This window comes from Thunnus thynnus, chromosome 8 (assembly GCF_963924715.1).
Source record: "Thunnus thynnus chromosome 8, fThuThy2.1, whole genome shotgun sequence".
Taxonomy (NCBI): Eukaryota; Metazoa; Chordata; class Actinopteri; order Scombriformes; family Scombridae; genus Thunnus; species Thunnus thynnus.
This window is the reverse complement of record NC_089524.1, coordinates 11,635,226-11,649,817: the sequence shown is the minus strand read 5'-3', so window position 1 is coordinate 11,649,817 and position 14,592 is coordinate 11,635,226. Positions and strand designations below refer to the sequence as shown.

Here is a 14,592-nt window from a genome sequence, read left to right as displayed (position 1 = left end):
CTCGGTGCTTTAAGGCCCGGGACACACTGCCTGCAGGAGTGGCACGTGTGCATCACCGAACCTCTTGCTTTTCATTTCAGCGCCCATGTTAACAGGTTAGAACAGCCACACAGACAGTGAAAGTGATCTGTTGATAGTCATATTGATATCATACCAGCAACATTACACCTTTCACTATAGTTTCAGTGTCTTTATCTGTGAAATATATCACAGACATGAAAAAAACATCAAGTGTCGCCATTGCGGGGTCAGCCTGCGCGGTCCACAGCAGGGAGGGCAGGGAGCCTCGGTGACACACGGAGCTTCTTTTCTTGACTCCTGCTCGCTTTCTGTGACATTAATTCAAGCCGGGACTCCCGCCTGTTGTTTTACCTGCTTCCGGACGGAGATTCTGTGTTGTTATTTTCCTTATTTATTGTCAGTTTCCCTCCTGATAGTTAGTTCGGAGGTTTGTTTGTCAGAGTGTGTTTGGCTGGTTTGGGGAACTTGGTGTCGTCTGGAGGAATTTTCTTCACTTAAAGTGGTTCAACTGGCAGAATAATCAGTTTAATCAATTAAAAAAACCTGTCCTGTGTGAGGAGTGTATGTGGCTGACAGAGAAGTAGCCCCAACCAGACCCCACCATGCCTGTCAGAAAGAAAGCCGCTTTCACCTCACATATTTATTTATTTTTCACAATTGAGTACACACTTCTTAACCTTTTTCTGTCTAAACTAAATATAAATGACATTTATGATGAAATGATATGAAACATTCTATCATTGATGGCCATTATCAAAGTCAAACTCTATGTAGAAAGATAGAGCTGGCAGTTGCTGTGTGGACACCACACACGTGCAGCCGCAGCAGTTCAGTGATGCACACATGCTGCTCAGGTAGAGGTAGGCAGTGTGTCCTGGGCGTAACTCTTTAATAATCATCTGCAGTTGTGATGCACTGACTTTACAGCTCCTGTAAGACTCATAGACTAGTCTGCCTCAGAGACAAGTGTTTGGTTATAGCTTAGAATCAGTCTTTGTAGGGGCACAAGACACGGATGCCCCCCTCAGCCCGATTATATTTGCTCTTGCTCTTTGCCTCAGCTATTCAAATAAATCTAGATTTTCCATTGGTCACAATTAGGAAGACAAATACATTTTTATATACACGGACAATGCATTAGTGCTGGTCTCTGAACTGATGTTTCATCCGTTTTTCAAGACTTTTCTGTGTGATGATTAGTGTGATGTGGTGCTCTGCTGGTGTATCAGCTGTTTTTAAGACTGGTCTTTTCTTGTTTCCCTGGAGGTCAGGTTGCCAAACTGTTCCAGGATTCTAGCCTGGGGAATGCAGTCAACATTGTGGTGACACGACTCATCCTACTCATGGAGGACCAGGTAAATAAACTCTCTCCTCTCCTCTTCTCTCCTCTCCTCTCCTCTCCTCTCCTCTCCTCTCCTCTCCTCTCCTCTCCTCTCCATCCAGCCTGCACAAATTTCTTCCCTGACCGGCGTCTATGAGCTCCTTGTTTGTGTCAAATTATTGGCTTAAGTGTCTTTTCCTCCACCAGTCCCCAGTGGAAGTTGAGTGCATAATTGGGCTCGTGAATCGCGACAGTAATGAGAGCAGACGACTAGAGGATGTAAGGAAGAGAGAGATGGATGAGGAAAGGCTGAAAAGTCGAGGAATGAGGGGAGTTTTGTACCTGTCAGACAGAGCTGCTTTGTGACTGTCCTGCTTGTTACTCTGGTGAACAGTCACCTCTCTGACGACTGCTATGACGCATGTTCAGGGCTTAGAAAAGCTCAAAGTTAGATTTAGACACTGATGCAAAAAACATCTAAACCTTCTTCACCAGAGGAGATGGACAAACCCAAATGTGACGCATTTAAGGCACAAAAGAACACCATCAGGAACCAAATCTGTTATTTTCATCAATATTTTTTTTGGTCCTGTTTTTACTTGATATAAGTGAAAGAATGGAGGTCAGGAAGGATGCAGAGTGAGAATCCACACCCAACCACAAGGCAGGAGTTCAGCTCATAAAAAGTGCATGACCTTACCAGCATAGCACAGGAGATGACTGAGCCATCTGACTACTTGCAACTGACCTTATTAGCCTGCCGTTAACAGCATGTGGCGAGACGGTGCGGCAGGCTCCACCGTAACGTTGACCTTATAGCGTTCTGACAGATGAATCATGCTGAAGAAAAGGGGGCATTACAGTGTGGCTTTGAGGTTTCCTCCATAGCTGTCCTATTAGGGAACATTTATGATTCATACTGTTCATACTGCCTAAAAATTAGCCCCATAATTTACCGCTCGGATGTGTTTGTCATCCAACAGAGTAAAGAAGTAAATGTTAGGATCATTAGCGGTAGGCAGTATTAGTGTTGTTATTCTTACTCTGTGGACCACTGAGGTTGAGGTCGGGACAGGATTGAAAGTAGTCTCAGTGAGTGGTTCTGTTACTGGTTTCCAGGTCTGAAAAAGGCAAGCTGCCCCTGGAAAGGAAAATCAGGCCAGCAGTGGACCCAGAAATGAGGGATTGTGGGATGAGACAATTACTAGTTATGTCACCACATGCATTCCTGGGTTACGAGTTCTCGCCAGCTGTGGCCAGCAGAGCACTCCCTCCTCTCCTTCTCCTCTCTGCACTCTCATAATACTAGAAAGCGCCTTCACTCCAGTCCTGCTTAGCTTCAGTGGAGCGAGGGTTCTTCAGATTTTTAAGCTATGCAGCCAAATTTTAGGAATTTATTCTCTTGTTGGCATACAAGTCTGATGAACATATGTTATAGTAGTGTGAGTCAGGTAGAAAACAAGGCTGAATACAGGAAGAAACACAGGAAATCTGAGGCTTGGTTATCAAAGCATTGTTGAGTATCATCTGATTGTTGATTTGGACTATGTGGCTTGTTCATAACTGTTAAAATTTTTGTGTTGTGAGAAGGGTTGGCGTAATAATCTATCCTAAAGCTTAATCCTTCTGACATTGATTTGTTATTTGTTGGCTGTGTAAGCCCTTTTCTGTTTTCTGTTTGCATAAATGTAAAAATGCTGATGTTTTGTTGTGTTTTAAGATTTAAGTACCTAATTAGATTTTCCTAAATTGTTTTTGAGTGCCTATTTCCTGTCTTGTCTCTCCACCAGCCAACACTAGAGATCAACCACCATGCGGGGAAGTCTTTAGACAGCTTCTGTAAGTGGCAGAAAACCATCCAGCACCGGAGCAGCTATGGGAACGCCATACCTGACAACGGCATCGCTCACCATGACACCGCTGTGCTTATCACCAGGTCAGAAATACAAACGGACAAACCTTCCTCACAGAAATGAGCGACAAAGACTATAATTCTGTTCACCCTCACCGTTCTTCTGCAACGTCTTATAAATAAAAATACATTTCGCTTATTTTCCTGTTCATATAAGGGTTAAAGCAGTGTTTCCTCCGAGCTGAATTCTCACATTCCCAGCCCCTCTCCTCATAGGTTTTCATTAAGCCAAGTCCAAGAGAGTTGGGCTGTATCTTGTCCTGTCTAGGGTGACGATAGCTGGGGCCGCTCTGCCCGGCTCAGCATCTGGAGAGAAAACTTAAAAGAGAGATACAAGGAGGGAACGAGAGACAATGACAGATTTTTTTTTTTTTTTTTTGAAAAAGAAGAAAGCAGCCCAAAGAAAATGGAGAGACACTGTGAGAAATCAAAGCAGAGCTGCCCCGAATCTGACGACGTTGCTCTGTCTCAATTTTCTCTAACTACGCTTTCTGTTACTGACACTGCCGGAGAAAAACGGAGACAAACAGTCGTAGACGCATATTAAACAGATAAGACACTTATGCTATTGACAGAGGAATGTGCAACAGCAAACAACACAACCCCGGTTTGGTCAGAGTCATCTGAATGCGATCTGCCACAAATATTTAACTCTTCTCTCTAACAGAATGTGCTAAAGCTCAAGTCGCAGGAGGTTAAAAGTCAAACAGAGGGAGCGCCCCCCCCTCAGCTGAATGGTTACTGCGCATGCCACATAACCACAACATCCATAACTGCAACATCCCTGGTTCGATTCCAGCCAGGGACCCTTGTTGCATGTCATACCCATCTCTCTCCCCTTGTTTCCTGTCTGTCACTTCACTGTCAACCGCACAATAAAGGCAAAAAAAATGTCAAACAGAGGCGGCGTAAGAAGAGATAAATGTCATAACTTTTTTTTTTTTTTTCTTTTTCTTTTTGAGATGTGGTTTTGTGAGAACAGTTTGGTTTTACAACAGCATTTATCAACCGGAGGATGGAAACGATCCAGACAGATGACACCACAGTGACCGTCCAAGATTTCCTGCTATTGTTCTTTTAAAACTATATCTGTCTGCTATCACCGCTGTCTGTCTGTAACATGTGTGTAAGTTTGTGTCTGTCAGTCTGTGAGAGTACGGCATGTCCATGTCCAGTGGTTTTGTATTTTTGTGTACCAATACGTAAGTGTGATTACATGCTGGGTTTCATGAATGGGCCTGTTACTGTGTGTCCGTGTGTTTGTGTGTGTGTCTGTGTGTGTGTGCGTGTGTCTGTGTGTCTGTGTGTGTGTAAGGATTAGTCATAAACAGCCTTGTTTATTTCCTTTCAGATACGACATCTGCATCCAAAAAAACAAGCCCTGTGAAACACTAGGTAACACACACACACAGACACAAACACATTGAACTATACTTGTATGGACCCTCATTGACATAATGCATCATTTTGCCTCTAACCCCTACTACAGCTGAATGCCTAACATCTACCTTCATCCTGCACTGAAACTAAACCTTGTTCTAACTTAAACCCTAAAGCCAAGTATTCTAACCCTCAAACAGCCTTTTGAAGGTCCAGTTTGAGGTGAGGTTCGTCCAAATCGTCCTCACTTTACAATAATGTCCTTACTTTCAAGATTTAAAACTGAAACTCCCAAGATATACATACAACAGTGTGCACATACACACTCTTATCAACACAAAAAATTTGATACAAATCAAGCATGACTTGACTGATAAATCTTTGGTTAATTTACAGGAAGCTGCATTATGCTTGCTGTGCTGTTTGAATGACCACAGAATGAACTTAACTGAACTGCTGCTCCACTCATGACGAGAAACGTTTAGAAAATATAACGATATTTCTGAATAGAGTTGTGTGTTGACCGCCAACATATTTCAGTCTGAACATTTTCAGTTGAAAGTTAAGATTAGCATGGTTTTGTAAATCGATCTGAATGTTTCTTATTGTATTGATGGTCTGAAGAGATAGTGGGTATTCATGTGTGTGTGTGTGTGTGTGTGTGTGTGTGTTGCAGGTCTGGCTCCTGTTGGAGGGATGTGTGAGCCAGAGAGAAGCTGCAGTATCAATGAGGACATCGGCCTGGGAACAGCTTTCACTATCGCCCATGAGATTGGACACACGTGAGTAACAAACACACACACACGGCCATTTTTTATTTCCTGAAAGTTTTAGATCAGGGTTCACAAATGTCGTAAAACTATGACTTTGTTCATGTTTTACTCTTTATTACCCATTGATCTGTTTTTTATGAACACACCACAAATCACTTTAAAGTTGCGTGCTTAATGCTATAAAGGAGGTGTGATAAATAAATACCTGTTGAGTGGAAACGTGGCAGGCAGACTGTTCAAGAACAAATTTATCTTCACAACAGGATTTTTCCAAGAGGCAGACATGATGGACAGTTGAAGGTATCAGACAGCAGAAATTTTAGCCTATGACTGACTGTGTCAGATGGTGGATTTGTTCATAATACAGACTCTGTATTTCAGATATTTATACACATGTAAATTACTCTTGAATCTACTTAAACGACATGTTCACAATTCTTTAAGTCTGTCTTAAAACAACAGTCAGGTGCCCACATGAACACTGAAAGAGGTTTTCTTTGCTGTAATCATTCCTCCTGTTCATGCTGGCCATTAGAAGATCCCCTTCAGATGTGTTTTCAGTGGAAGTGATGGGGGCCAAAATCCACAGTGTGTCCACACAGTCATTTTGGCGCAAAAATGCATTTAAAAGTTTATCTGAAGCTTATATGAGGTTTCAACAATCTGAGTTAGTCTTATCAAGTGGATATCTGCCACATTTACAGTCTTTTTAGCATCAAATTCGCTCTTTGTGTTTCCCCGTTGAGCCGCAGTGGAAATATAGTAACAAAAAGAGAGACTTTGGCACTAAAAAGACTGTAACCTTGAAAAATATCTACTTGATTTGACTCATTTGGACTACTGAAGCTTCATATTAGCTTCAGATAAACTTTTAAATACATTTTTGCACAGAAGGAGGACTGTGGATTTTGGCCTCCATCACTAACATTGTAAGTGCATTATGAAGGGATCTTCTAATGGCCAATATGAACAGGAGGAATGATTACAGCAAGAAAAAACTATTTTAATGTTCATTTTGGCGCCTGACTATTGTTTTAAGACAGACGTGAAAAATTATGAACCCGGCCTTTAATCTACTTGCCATTTGAATGTCATTTAATCAATTTCCTCCCAAAAAAGAGAGATATAAATGGGTCCAAAATGGGTTTAACACATTTTTAATCGACTTGCGTCATACACGTGTCTGCTATCTGGAAATGGTATAAGTCTTGTTAAACAGTATATACAGATGACATGTTTCAAATCCGTAATGACAGGTTTAAATACCACAATATTGCGTGTGCTGTACAGTAGAGATCATGGACATTAGATTATGGCCCTTTAAGACTGTAGACTACTGAAGATCCTTTGAGGAAAAACACGGACTCCCTACCTCACTCATGGTTGCTGTTTTTAGGGATCACCGAGGTGTCTCGTGTATGTTTTCTTGTGGTCTGGTCCGAGATGATCCCTTCCCCCCACAGAGAGATTGTCCTCAGATTACATCTCCACAACTCCAGAGTTAATGTGATCTCCAGCAGCACCTGTCATTTCCATCAGTTAAGATTGTGTTAATAGTTGTGTTTTTTCTCTCAGTAACACTATTTTTATGCTTTTGGGATTAGTTCCATGTGGGGTTGGTACGGCACCTGGAGATGCCATCTGGATCCCCTGGATGATTCGTAAACTGTGTTGTACTCATTTGGCTTGCGTAGCTGATCTGCATCACTTAGTAACTAGTAATTATATATCTGCTTTTGTGATTTATGTTTGTCATGAACACAATAAATCAAGAGATGTTACTAATTTTATCCCCCATTTTTCTTGAGAAAACCATCAAGTTGGTTTGTTTTTGGGGGGAGTATCCTACTTGCAGAGTAATTCAGTCTCCAGTTCAGTTGTGTATGCACACAGCACTTTGAAGTATTAAGACAGATGTTGGATCTATTGGGGTCCTGCATCCTTAATGGTCAACACAGGTAGCTTTCTAGTACTCCGAGGCAGCCCGACCAACATGACTGGACAGAGTGTGCTAATTTGTGTATGTGTGTGTATATTTAAAATCTGTTTCCCAGGCTTCAACACAATTAACAGTTGTTTTTAATTGTCATCGAAATTGTTTTGACATCACCGTGCAGCATTAGATGAAATGCAGGCCTGTCTGTGGTGGAGGGAAGCCACATGAAAAGACAAGAGAGACAAAGACAGAAATAACTCAGTTGGGGGGAAGAAAAGCTTTCAGAGCATTTATGTTTCAGGCTTAAGCACAGCTACTGTGAGCATTATCACTGTCTTTCATTAATGCTCAAACAGCAAATGGACCATTAACTATGTCGCTTACCACAGTACAGTTAACTGCATGTCATTCATATATCCCTTTGCTGTGTCATGAACAGTGAACCATTACATAACAGTTTATAATCTTCTGGATAAGACTCTTTATATGCTGTATTTATCGTGGTCCAGTGGTGTTTGTGGTGACTCAGGGCTCTTTTATCCTGCAGGCTTATTAATGGCATTTGTGTTTCAGGTGTAATGATTAATCGATTAGTCAATCAACAGAAAATTCATCTGCAGCTGTTTTGATCATCAGTGAATTGTTTCAGTCTTTTGTCAAGCAGAAATCCCAAACATTCTCTGGTTCCTGGTTCTCAAATGTGAGGATTTGATGCTGTTCGTATATCATCATAAATTAAATATCTTTGTAGTGAGGATTGTTGGTCAGACACATTAAATTAAGCATTTTGAATAAGTTACTTTGGGCTCTTTGCAATGAAAACAGGCATTTTCCACTATTTTCAGACATTTTATAGGCAAGACGATTGATCCGTAAATCAAGAAAATAATTGACAGATTAATTGATAATGAAAATAATCAGTAGTTACAGCGCTGGTAAGGTGTGTCAGTCATATTAGTAAAGAATGTAAACTTAGGCTCGAGTCATACCATGCTGCAGCTCTCTTTTTGGTTGTTAAAAGTCAAAATAAATTTGGACAGAGTGACAAAAGTCAAGAAGAGAAACTCTTTCAAAGTTTTAGTCTACCACAAGATGTACATCAGTCCCTAATAAGCTGTCACAAAGAAAAACAGGATCACAACTACAGCTCATTGAAGACCGCTGTCCACTGCTCTCGCTATGATGACGATAATGATACATCTGGTCGTAGGCTTTTGATAGAAGTAGGTGAGCACTTTTGACAGCTGTGGGTAATAATCTTTTTTTTTTTAATTCACGTCTGTTCTGTAGATCTCACTTGGTTATCCGCAATGATCTATTTTCCACTGTCCTCATCCCCGCTGCAGGGACTATTAACCGTCCTTACTGCCTCAAACTGTTGTCACCGTATCATCATGGTTCTTTAGGTTTGGGATGAACCATGACGGGATGGGAAACGCCTGTGGACCCCGCAGCCAGGAGACCGCCAAGCTGATGGCCGACCACATCACCATGAAGACAAACCCGTTCATCTGGTCGGCCTGTAGCAGGGATTACATCACCAGCTTCCTGGAGTGAGTCAGCCTATCAGATATCTGCAACACCACAAATAATTGGGTAATTAGGGGTTGGCCAAAGGAAAAATTCACTTAGATGTCGGTAAAACATTTTTTATGGTCAGAAAAACTGATTAATGTAGACAGTAGGCACTTCCACTTTAATGATTTTACAATATCTTGAACCTCTTCAGTGTTTTTATTATATTCATTGTAAAGTAGTTATATTTTTAAACACAGGTGATTCATGCATGTGAATTGGTCCAAGAATTATTCAGTTCAGTAACTATGTTTTGTCTGGGATATCCTAAATATTGCCAGTTATTGTTCAATCTCACTCCTCCTTCTTTTCCATCTTCTGTGCCTTAGCTCAGGTATGGGCTCCTGTCTGAACAACATCCCCCCCAAGCAGGAGTTTGTGTACCCCACCACAGCCCCCGGTCAGGCCTACGATGCAGATGAACAGTGTCGCTTCCAGTACGGCGTCAGATCTCGACAGTGTAAATATGCGGTGAGTTATCTGTCTAAATTTTTACTCTTTTGTTTCACTTTTAACCTTACTTTTCCTTTCTATACAGTCCTGTCTTTTCAGCTTAGCCTCCCTCGTAGGAGTGAGCAATCTGCGTAAAATCTTCTATCACGGTATATCCACAAAGGCTATATCAAGAGCAACTGGATTTGTTTGTTTGTTTCTATCACTGTGTTTGTAATTTTATATTGTGATATCATGATATAAAATTTTCAGGGCAGACAGTTGATAAAATGACCAGGCAGAAATGTCTGTTTTTGGCTAATCCAGTAAATTAAATCCCTGACAAATTAAAGTACTTCATCCCATTCATGCAAACATCATATAAAAATTAAAGTCCTGCTTGAATTGCTCATTGATTTGCAATATTGTCCACAATGGTCTAATACACCCAGAAACATTAAAGGGATAGATTCCACCTAGAAACAATTTGGGGAAATCTCTGACAGTTGTCATATTTATGTCGTCTCATGGTATATATTATAATTTTTCTTAACCCTCTTTTTTCTTTTGATCACATAAATCTCTCCTCTTTCTCCTGATTTTTTTCTTCTGGACAAGAGTCACTCCAGTTTAAAGTCTTAAAATTGTCACCAGCAATTACAGAGCTTTCATGTGAATGTATGTTATACTTTTGCATTTTATTTTCAAGCTCTAAATGGATCATCTAGAAATAATTGTATTTTTTAAACCTATTTTTGACTTCAATGATCTTCATCCACCTAAGTCACAGAATATCTTTAAGTCTTAAGTCATTAATCACTGTATGTCATGTAGCAGAACTGATGAAGCTTTGTTAATGTTGCAAAATGTCTTATAGTTAGATAGTTTTATCTAACAACAGTCCCCCATATAGGGTCCTAATCCTGACACTTCTTTCGATTATCTTCAGCTGTTCTCATTTTCTTTCTCAACCAGACCTTCTGAAATCTCATCGATGGGTCAGATGATTGATGATGATCGAAGACTAACTTAATCTTTCCTTTAGCTGACTTAATCTCAATCTGAATTATTTATCTCAGCGCTCGCTCTTGATTTGTGTCCCTTTGGCTCTCTTATTCAAGTCAGACTTTCTCTGCAAGAATGTGAAACATCTTGCAATACCTACAGTGAATAGCATCCACTTTATTGCATGGTCAACTTTTATGGGGCCAGATTTGGAGTAAATGGACATCTGGAACAGCAAACTGCTTTATAGACTCATTATTATCGATACGATGTGGTCAGAGCATATGTATACAATAAAACGTAGCCCCATGTGTTATAGGCATTGCTGTAGAGGGAGCAAAGAGGAAGGTGAACGAGAGCGTGTCTGCTCTTGTGTCTCTATGATGATATAAAACCACTCTGACAGGTTGTCACTCTTTGCCCTTTTTTCCTTTTTTCCCCCCTGTCTCACTATCGTTTTTTTATTCTCTTGTCACTCACACACAGGAAGTCTGCAGTGAACTTTGGTGTATGAGCAAAAGCAACCGCTGCATCACCAGCAGCATTCCCGCTGCAGAGGGAACCATCTGTCAGACCAACACAATAGAGAAAGGGGTGAATAATGAAATTAATCTTTTCTTTTTTTAAATTAGGGAATAATGTTAACAGAAAGATTATACGTAGCCTGTGCAGGTAAGATGGATGTTGGAGGTAGATTTTGCTCATCTGGGACCAATTGCCTGCTTCAGTATATTTAGTATATGGCTGAACTATTTGTTGGTGCGAAATTGTGGCCGGTTTGTTATGTGAAATCTTTCAGAGCACACAAACACAGTAAACACACCTGTCACCTGTCCAGCACAGTGCTGTTAAACTGGAGACACCGCGGCTACACCTTATTTTTATACAGTCTATGGGCTATACACAGCACGGCACGGCTATGCTAACAATGCTAGCCATGCTAACTAGCTGCAAGCCGCCATGCAGGCTGGTAAAATGGATCAATCACGTCTCTTTGTATCCACGGGTATCCTGTCAGTGTTGGAGCCTCCGAGTGTTAAAAATCACATATATTTGAACTGCTCTGCTTGCCATATAAATGTGTGTTTTTCTTTCTGGGCTGCATGCAGGGGCTCCGCTGTAAACGCCCCCTGAGGACATAATTAAAACTGTTCACGCCAATTAATTTTGAAAGAGCAACAGCCAATGAGGAAACTCCCAACGCTGGGCCAGCTGACCAATGGTGTAACTTTGTCAGTCAGTCAGTAAGTCAGTGAGTCAGTGACAGACAGACACTCGGGGTTACAGGGCTGGTCCGTGGCCGGTCCAGCCAAAAAGCAGTGCATGTCCTCACTCTGACCCAACTTGGCTGATGTTTTGTTTGGATAACATGTTTTCCAATAAAAATATTTGTAGGATGAACCATTTTAAAAGGAAAAAAAATCATCCTGAAACACACAAAGAACTGTTCATGGGTTGCAGAATATCTTGTGTTGTTGGTTTGTCTTATAATCTTTGCTTCCTCTTTTTATTTATTCATTATCCATGTGTGTATAAATGTGTGTTATATGTGTTTACAGTGGTGCTACAAGCGGGTGTGTGTGGCGTATGGGACGCGTCCAGAGGGCGTGGATGGGGGCTGGGGGCTGTGGTCACCCTGGGAGGAGTGCAGCAGGACCTGTGGAGGTGGAGTCTCGTCTTCTATCAGACACTGCGACAGCCCAAGGTACAGATCTCAGCCACATGTCAGGCCAGTCTGAAATGAATCAGTTTTGTAGTGTGAAACTCTACCTGGCAGATTCACCTGTACAGTAAAACTCAAGTTACCTCAGCACATAAGTGAGAAGGTGAGATTTATCTGATTTACCAGGAACAGCAGATACTGTAGAATAGCAGTCAGTGTGATTACATGCTCTTAAGTAACAGAGATAATCGGCTGTCTGCAGAAATCTGATTTTCCCAGTAAGAGTTCCCCTGAAGAAAGACCTTTTTACAGCAGAAGCTTTTTACATGTATGCATGTGCCAAATACTTCAGAGAAGGGAAGTATCACTGAGACAGCAGAGCAGCAAGATAAAAGCAAAGATCTTTAGACACAGTGGTGCAGGTTTCGACCGCTGAACTTGAACAAAATAAGGTTGGAGGAAATCTGATTATTGACTTGCTGTGTGTATATGTGTGTTACAGTAAGTAGGTTACCACAGTGCATGTAAACTTGTTGTCAGGTTTCCTCTCTAACCTGATTTCTCAGAGTAACATTGTTTCGGTATGTAAACCACTAAATGAGATTATCCAGCTGGTTACCCTCTAGTTTGCTATCTAGACTAGATTACAGTTGTGGCATTGAGCAAAATACAATATATTACCCTAAAATGTGAACTTCCTTCCCTTTATAGTCTTGGTCCCCCTTTGGTTCTAATTCCTTTTTCAATGTACTGTGAAATAGTTTTTCAAGTAGGACAGGAGGACAAAGCTGGAATAAATCACAATGGGAATAAGTTCTTTATGCTCCAGCAAACTATTTACACATCTATCTATCTGAATAACCAAGTCACTCAGAGAAACCAGGTTACGTTGAAGGTGTTTACATGCACTGTAAGTAACCTGGTTACTGTAAATCTGTGTATACATGCAGCAGGTCAGGAAGCGGATTTCTTTACTACCCTCAACCTTATTTTTGGCTCACTGATTTTAACTGTTTAGTGATAGAAGATGCTGGTTCATGACTTTTTTTTTTCACTTTTTGATGCATCAATCCAATACATTGGATCAGCATTGAATGGATCAGGTATTAGACAGAAGTTACTGATCCACACTATATACTGTTTCTTAGTGAATGTTGTTATAAATTTGTAAAGACAAAATTTAACTTTACATACAGTAACACTAAAATGAGAGATTTAAAGTTGCATGTGCAGTTAATGCTACTTTACACATACAGTATAAAACAGAAAAAAGCACTTTAGGATTCTGAATCAGTAGCAACAAATAAGAAAAAGTTAGATTGGTTCATCCTGACAACATTTTTTGTCAGTTTTATCTTTTGGAGGAAACTGAAGCACTCAGATAAAACTCATGCAAACACGGAGAGAAGATGCAAATTCCATGCAGGTAACATGAATGCTAGGATTTTAATCCAGTACAGCAGTCCCACTGTTTTTTATTGTGTGTTAAATAATTCAGATAGTCTGAATCATCACGAAACTGCTACCAGACTTGCTTTTGAATAGCAGTCACCAGATCCCTCATCTTGAATTTATTGAACAGAGGATGAATTGACCAAAATCTGAGGCCAAGGGTGCTCTCTGGTATCATTTCTGAGCATCGTTTGCATATTTGTTTTGGCTCCATGCTGTTTAAATTTGTTGAAAGTTTAGTAGAGGCACCCATTAGACGGTGGCTGCCTCTGGCTTCTTTCTCAGTATAATATGTATACAGAGGTATTGTTGTGACGGTCTGTGATAGACAATAATGCAATAAAAGAGTGCAGACTGAAAACACGCTGATGAAGGCAGACAAAGCAGAGATCAGAAGCCAGCATTGTGTTGTGATGTGATGATGGAGGTTAGAGCTTGTTAAATTGTACTCAGATGTGACTGACTGGCCTGATTCTCCCTGTGTTTGGTTGAAGGCCAACCATTGGTGGAAAGTATTGTCTGGGGGAGAGAAAGCGCTTCAGGTCCTGCAATATTGATGTGAGTATTGCTGCTCCTCATCATCATCATTAATGTTATAGACGTTATTCAATTAGTGAACATATAGTAATATAAATCCTAAATGTAATTTGTTTATACCTGTTTTCTGTGTACGTGTTACAGGAGTGCCCTGCAGGCTCACGGGATTTCCGGGAGATACAGTGCTCCGACTTCGACATCGTTCCTTTCCGGGGAAAATTTTACACCTGGAAGCCATACAGAGGAGGTGAGTGAGTGACCTGTGTTTTATTTGCTCCATAGTGATCTTTACTGCAGACAAACTCTTTGACCTTTACGTCAACCACTGGAGAAAAGTTCATGTACACGAGAACTGAGCTTAACACCACTCTAATCAATATGTTTATATCAAAGGGGACATATCATGCTTTTTCTGTTTTATTTTTATACTATTATGGTGTCGTATGTCGATGTTAAACATGGTCAAAGGTCCAAAACTTGAGGTGAACGTACGTACAAAGGCTCCCTTCAAGTCAAAAGCCAGGGATTCAGTCTGCTCTGAATGCTCCGTTTGCAAAGTTACCCCTACTTCCTCCTCGTGATGAT

The 14,592-nt window shown here is 40.8% G+C and overlaps 1 protein-coding gene across 5 annotated transcripts in view; it reads left to right on the top strand.

Moving 5' to 3' along the window:
• adamts10 (ADAM metallopeptidase with thrombospondin type 1 motif, 10) overlaps nucleotides 1-14,592 on the top strand; it is a 59,904-nt gene that overhangs the window by 23,044 nt on the left and 22,268 nt on the right. For 3 of the 5 annotated variants that reach the window (XM_067596474.1, XM_067596472.1, XM_067596473.1), the window contains exons 7-16: nucleotides 1,293-1,376; nucleotides 3,133-3,278; nucleotides 4,606-4,649; nucleotides 5,311-5,416; nucleotides 8,750-8,896; nucleotides 9,248-9,389; nucleotides 10,842-10,949; nucleotides 11,915-12,060; nucleotides 13,965-14,028; nucleotides 14,152-14,254. In XM_067596474.1, the coding sequence (XP_067452575.1) occupies nucleotides 1,293-1,376; nucleotides 3,133-3,278; nucleotides 4,606-4,649; nucleotides 5,311-5,416; nucleotides 8,750-8,896; nucleotides 9,248-9,389; nucleotides 10,842-10,949; nucleotides 11,915-12,060; nucleotides 13,965-14,028; nucleotides 14,152-14,254 (1,090 nt within the window). Of the gene's footprint in view, nucleotides 1-1,287; nucleotides 1,377-3,132; nucleotides 3,279-4,605; nucleotides 4,650-5,310; nucleotides 5,417-8,749; nucleotides 8,897-9,247; nucleotides 9,390-10,841; nucleotides 10,950-11,914; nucleotides 12,061-13,964; nucleotides 14,029-14,151; nucleotides 14,255-14,592 lie in introns of all 5 variants that reach the window. The other 2 variants (XM_067596476.1, XM_067596475.1) reach the window with 1 other exon arrangement.